This window comes from Aethalodelphis obliquidens, unplaced genomic scaffold, assembly GCF_003676395.1.
Source record: "Aethalodelphis obliquidens isolate GAN/ISIS:26980383/991018 unplaced genomic scaffold, ASM367639v1 scaffold1077, whole genome shotgun sequence".
Taxonomy (NCBI): domain Eukaryota; kingdom Metazoa; phylum Chordata; class Mammalia; order Artiodactyla; family Delphinidae; genus Aethalodelphis; species Aethalodelphis obliquidens.
This window is the reverse complement of record NW_020838988.1, coordinates 1-6,890: the sequence shown is the minus strand read 5'-3', so window position 1 is coordinate 6,890 and position 6,890 is coordinate 1. Positions and strand designations below refer to the sequence as shown.

The 6,890-nt window shown below is 41.1% G+C and overlaps 1 protein-coding gene across 1 annotated transcript in view; it reads right to left on the bottom strand.

The window, feature by feature from the left end:
• Positions 1-3,948, bottom strand: part of LOC113616976 (nebulin-like) — a gene marked incomplete at both ends in the record, with an annotated part of 4,796 nt that extends 848 nt beyond the window's left edge. The window contains 5 exons of the mRNA XM_027100317.1: positions 661-768; positions 856-960; positions 1,234-1,437; positions 1,891-2,202; positions 3,841-3,948. Coding sequence (XP_026956118.1) covers positions 661-768; positions 856-960; positions 1,234-1,437; positions 1,891-2,202; positions 3,841-3,948 — 837 coding nt within the window. The remainder of the gene's footprint in view (positions 1-660; positions 769-855; positions 961-1,233; positions 1,438-1,890; positions 2,203-3,840) is intronic.
• Positions 3,949-6,890: the final 2,942 nt, after the last annotated feature.

Sequence of the window (6,890 nt, the reverse complement as noted above, 5' to 3'; positions counted from 1 at the left end):
GTATTCCATTATATTGGTATATATTAATACTTTTAACCATTCTGTGATCGTTGAACATTTGTTTTTAAAGTATGATAGTTACTTCCCATATTTTGGATATAAAGGGAACATATGCTTTTGACTTCACAGACAAAAGAAATAGAAGGACAAACATTTCTAGAAACGTGAGCAAATCCATATTTTGAAGTAAGTAAATATCTGCAGCCAATCACAGGATGCAGAGATAAACACATGGTGCGCATGGATGGTTAGACTTTAAATAGAATAATGTGTCCCATTCCTTCAGACCTTACAGGTTCATTGGTTTACAGGGAATGAATGGGCTGGGTTTGGACGGGATCCTATGATGAGCTCAATTGTATATAAGTGCACATCATGTGGAAAAGCCAAAAGGCTGTCTGAGCTATAGTCAAGTAGCCAGTGCTTTTGTTCAGCAGGGAACAGACAGTATTTTGAAATGCATGTTGCTGTGGACTCAGTCATACCTAGAAGTTAACCTTTATGTTGAGAGTTTTATTACCATTATGTTAAACTATTTACTTACAAAAAACTGTTAGCTAGAACCTTAACTTCATAGCTTACTTGCTCTACTACATATCTTTGAGAGAGAAAGAAATCTTTGAGCCAAAGCTGAGCAAAGAACTCTACAGGTGCACTTACTTCACTTGCAATGTCTCTGGAGGCCTTGGCCATCCTGATGGGAATGGCATCTATCCGCATATCATAGCCTTTCTTCTTGGCTTCTTCTAGGCCAAGTTTATAGTGTTTCTGAAATAGACATAAATCATCGTAAGTTTGATATATAAAGTGCAGTGCAAGAAAAAATATATCATGCACCATGAATACATTGCTTACCTCACTGTAATTTATTGTGTTTTGTTTAGCAAGTAAAACTTCAGGGGTGTCTGGCATAATGTGGACAGTGGTTTTATCTTTATCCCAAGCTTCTGTATAGAGATGCTGAAAGAAACAAAAAAAGGATGTGACTAGTACAGGCCAGTGATGAATCTGGTTCTTAATGAGAGTAAAGAGAGCCCACTCTGTGAGTCAGTACTTGTGACACCATTACGTCTAGGTGTCTCATGTCAGTAAGAAGCACAAAACTTACTTAAAAACCACTTTAATACCAAGCAAAATAATTGAATGTGATTTTTCTTTTATCAAAACAGATTTCAGTGTTTACATACACACATACAAAAATTGACACCCCGCTCAAGTAAAAAAAGGACTTACGTGGTTCATGGTAATAGCGTTGTTTTTTGCCAAAACCATTGGGATGGAATCCATAAGGCTGGAAAATGTGAATTTATCTGGGTGCTGGCGGTAAACGTGGTCACTCAAAATCTGGGTAGCTCTCTTGTTCCTCTCATCCTCAAGAGAGCCAGTAGGAAACCAGCCAGTGCCTTTGAGCCACTGAAGGTCGGCCTTGTACAAATTCTGAAATTGTAAGTGATAAACCACTAAACATCAGCATAATGATATGCCTTAAAGAAATAAAAATTTGAATTATAATACATTGTATTATATTATATATTTCAATGCTTGGATTCTTGGGAAATTTAAAAATTTTGCTATGTCTTGTGAATCCACCCAATATTCAGATTAGAAACCTATTTTGAAAAACATTTTAAACAGAACATAGAGAATGACCCAACTCTACTAGATCAATAATCTAGAGGTTTCCATCAAAGCAATCAGTGCTTTGCTGGTTCTTTCTTTATGGAAATAATGATGCTCTCAGATGTCTGTGTGACTGGATAGAGAGTGGGCATTAGTCCAGGGAGGTAGAACTCAGTTGTATAAACTCAACTCCCCTCATTTTGGGGGAACTTGGATACTTAGGAAATCAGACATGGTGTTTTGTTGGCCAAAGGAAAATCTTATACTCACATCACTCTGGAGGTCATAGGCTTGTCGAGCATGGGTGACGTCAGTCTGGTCAGGCAGGCAGGTCCACTGGTGCAGGTAGTTCTTGTAGTCCGCGTCACTGACCAAGGCCTGGCACTTCTTGGCCTGCACCATCCCCAGCATGTCCACTGGGCTGCTGAACTTGGTCTTCCACTTCTCAAAATCCTTCTTGTATTCCCTGTCACTCTGGATCTTGGCCACATGCATGGACCACATCATCTTCGGGTCATCTTTGATGTCCCGGGCTCCAATGTGATGGCCAAGCTGCTTGCGGTAACCATCTTTGTATTTGTACTGAGATGAAAATGCACAAATTAGATTTTTATTTTAAGCTCGTAGAGGTCACAAGCCTGTACAAAATCATCTTGCTTATATCGCTGTTGTACGTTGACTTTTGCTAATAAGCACTAACTCAAGGCAATATCCTACCTTTCCCCTAGAAGCTTATAGAGGTAATAAAATAGATGGAATTCATATAATTGTAGTGTATACCCCAAATCACCTATGGCCTGGTAACAAGGAATAGTTCCAGGGGCAGCAAATGCACACAGTGGAGAGGCCATGTGGACCAAGGGACTTGGAGAAATGGGTTAGGCACTAAAAGTACATCAGAAAAGAGAAGGACTTGGTGACAAGATGTGTTTAATAAGTAGTAAAATGAGTGTCTGGCTCCTTTGAGGATGAAGTCAAGGTCAAGGACTACTTGCAGTAGCAACAGAAGAGAATTTCCTGTTTCATAATGGATTCAGGTATTCAGTGGTGGTGGCAAATTGGGGCATCATTTTGGAAACTGGTTATACTAGGGAAGCTGACCTAGCAGCCCAGTTGCTTAGAGCATGCTCCTAATAAAGTCATGGGTTCTCATCTCTCATGGACCAACAGTGTTGTTATTATTCCATGTCGAAAGACGTTGTCCTGGAATCCGAGCCAATTATCCAAAATACATGCTTCTAGTCTCAAAGATAACTGAGTGAGAAAGTATAAACGAGTCAGCAGAGGCAATATAGTACAGTGGGAAGGAATGAGGTTGCTTGGGTTTCAACTCCATCACCTACTAAGAGTTTGATTTTAGACAAGTTGCTTAAGCAACCCATAAAACAGGGATAATCACAATCTTACATCCTAGGGTAATTATGAAAAATAAGTGACATAATGCATATAACATTCTTAGCACAGATTTCTCAACACTTCTTGGTTATTATTATTTTGTTATATATTATTATTGGCATATATCCATTTGTAGGAAACGTACAACATACGTAAACTAAAGTGAGTCACTAATATGATCTTCCAAAATAAAGGGCAGCATATTACCATATTCCCAAATAGTGGGTCTTCATTTTTAGAGCAGTGGTCTGTTCCTCAAGAATTCCCTGAGGTACCAGGAAGGGATGATGGTTTTATTCTGGGAGTCACAAGCCACAAGCCAGGAGCTAGTGTTAAGGGTGCAAGTTTGGGCTAGTCTGGCACTGATCAACTGCCTTCTTTTCATGATTTTACAAGGGTGAATTGTAATGGCAAGTGTCATATGCATTTTTTGAATATTGTATATTAAAATGCTGTATAAAGCTAGGCCTTGATTCTCACTGGGAGAACTTAAGTTTATGAGTCACACTTTCTATAAGCACTGTGACAATTTTTATATAAGCATCTCCAAGCCTGCAGCTACACTCTAACAAATTCCACATGAATGGATCTTTCTCTGTTCTTGGTGGATCCGCTTTCACTGAAGATACTGTGACTTAGTGGCTATAAAACTTTTCTGTAAACATCAAATTTTTCATTTCCCTCAAAACTAGGTTTTTGAAAAACCCTACACAAATACATCAGGATATACTTCCAAAGGGCCAGGAAAGTTCTTTTAGAAGATTTAATTCAGTGAAAATGTCACTTCAGACTGACCACATACTAGGAGTAAAACTGACAACTCACATCACTGATGATGTCCCTGGAGGCCTTGGCTGCCACAATCGGTATGGCATCACTTCGCAAGTCGTAGCCTTTCTTCTTTGCTTCTTCGTTGGCGCGTTTATACAGACTCTAAATTTGGGCAAAAAACAAAATCAGTTACAGGTTGACATTCATATCCAAAAATGACAGACGACTAAAATAATTCACCAAGTTCTACACGGGTAGGTGCCTGTAATAATGTCACTTTTGAGAGTTCTAAGCTTTCTGCGGTTTTGGCTGAAGTTGAGACTTAAACATGATACCTATATGGAATATGGCACCTTTGTTTTTTTTATTTTAAAACTTATGTTACATTAACCATATACAGATATTATTCATGGTTTTAAAACTTTTAGTTATAACAATGAATCAGTTTTGGAAAGAACTGGAAAAATTAAGCTGAAACTCATGGGCCTAAGGTGGCAAAGTGTGGACAGAAGGGACACTCATTTGATCCACATTTATTCTGCACTGACTCTGTGCCATGACTGTGCTTGGTACTTGGGAAACAAAGATGAATATGAGGCCTCTCCCATCTTCAGGGTTTCTGGGAGAACTGATGGAAAGACTGATAACCTGCGGAACAAGCTGCCAAAAAGTCAGACCATGAAAGGTGTTTTAACCATATTATTAAGAATGAGCTCCACGGGACTTCCCTAGTGCCGCAGTGGACAAGACTCCACGGTCCCAATGCAGGGGGCCTGGGTTTGATCCCTGGTCAGGGAACTAGATCCCACATGCATGGCGCAACTAAGAGTTTGCATGCCACAGCTGGGGTGCCTGCATGCTGCTACTAAGAAGCCAGAAAGCTGCAACTAAGGAGCCCTGGGGCCACAGCTGGGGAGCCTGGCTGCCGCAACTAAGGAGCCCACGAGCCACGGCTGGAGAGCCCACCTGTCACAACTAAGACCCCACGCAACCAAATAGATACATAAATAAGTAAATATTAAAAAAAAAAAAAGATTGAATGTTAAAAAAAAAAAGAACGAGCTCTAGGAAGGAGCAATTTATTCTGAATTGAAAATCAGGAAGTTTCCTCAGAGGGCATGACCTTGGCATTGGACCCTGAGTGATAAATATGGTTTCAATAGACTAACATGGTGGACAAGGGCAGAGGAACTTCCATGAATCAAAGTACGGGGCAGTGAAAGTGCAGGGGCGTCAAGGGGCGGGGTGGTGGTGGGGGGGCGCGGGGGGCAGTGCCAGAGGAAGTGGCAGGACAGAACTGAAAAGAATCAGAGTCGGGCTATGAAGGCCTGGTGCTAAGATAACTTTATCCTTAATTCTATAGGAAAAGGGAAACCAACAACAATCTTTGAGGAAGAGTGACATCATCAAATTTGCATTGTATCTTCCTATCCTAAATGAGAAAGAAACACAATAGAAATGAACTAAACTGACAGAGAAAAGTCAGAGAAAGCAGACCAGGCGGGTTAGGCAATCGGTTCAGGCATTCTTCCTGGGCCTCTTCAAACCAGGGGCAACATACAACATCTCTGAGCTTTTGCAGCAAAGACAGAGTTGACACTTCCAGAAATGCTGAGTGGCTAGTTACAGGGACCCTTTGTCTCTCAAAATATCTGCTCATATAGCACACGCTTTCCTGTAACACTATGGGACCTATAGTGCAGGTTTAGCTGAAAATTCACTTAATTTTGATTTCAGAGTGGGACTTGACAATTTTAGTTTGGGGTGACAATTAAGAGCTAGTTATATAAGCATTAAAATTATAGTTTGCACCCCTGAAAAATAAAATGACTTAAGGTGGTGGCTAGTCAATCTAAATTCTCTCAGTTATATTCTGCAGAAGAGTAACACGCTGTTGATTTATGCTGTCAAAGAAACAATATTTTCCTCGCTGGTAGCACAAAGCTGGAAGAAATAACTAATACATCATCTGACAGAATCTTAGAGTCACAAAAATCTCCACAGGCTTAAACCAATAGGCTCATTCTAAGAAAAACATGCAGAGAGATAAATGTCAATATTTGAACTGAGATTTAAGTTGCCAAATGTATAAATACAAGATAGAGGAAACCTAGTTTAAGCCCATGTAAGTTGTCTTAGGGTTTTGGTTGAGCCCAAGTCCCACGCACACCAGCACTGACATAGCCCCAAGGAGCCCCAAGGCACAGAGTGCAGAAATGGAGGATAAATGTCCAGAAGAGGAAATGCAATGTCGGCTGTACCCTACACTAGTCATTCCTCACTCGCAGGATTTTGTTTGGTCCTGAGAGTCACATTCCAGCAGGGGTGTCATGTGAGGAATGCCCAGGAGCTTGGGATGCTTGGATTATAAAGAGAACCTGGGGTGAAGTGGCAGCACAGGCACACAGTGCTTATGGAGTTGGCACAGTTTGGTTCTGCATGGTCTTAGAGGATTATGTGGGTCTACAGAGAGAAACCATTGACCCAATACATGAAAAGCATCTTCTAAAGAAACTTTCCAGAACAAATAGGTTGATTTATGAGATTTATAAGCACCTCGTCACTGAGAACACTTAAGCGAAGGCAGGATGACGACCTATTGGGCGGGGACTCCTGCACTAGAGGAGACTGACCTCTCAGCCTAAACATCTGTGCTTCGGATATGGGGGCACATGGCTCTATGCTCACAGAAACTGAACAGGAAATGGGCTTGCTAATATATTTATATATTGACAGATCCTCTCTGTCTCTGTCTCTCAGTGTTATTTGATAGTCCTGTGGGGTTTTTTTTGTTTTTTTTTTTTGCGGTACGCGGGCCTCTCACTGTTGTGGCCTCTCCCGTTGCGGAGCACAGGCTCTGGATGCGCAGGCTCAGCGGCCATGGCTCACGGGCCCAGCCGCTCCGCGGCATGTGGGATCTTCCCGGTTCGGGGCACAAACCCGTGTCCCCTGCATCGGCAGGCGGACTCTCAACCACTGCGCCACCAGGGAAGTTCTGTACTTTGATTTTAATCCTTGTCTTAAATCCTTTACATTAAAAATCTTAAATTTTGACCCTAAAGTACAATTTAGGAAAAATCAGTCATATGTGGCAAATACATTTA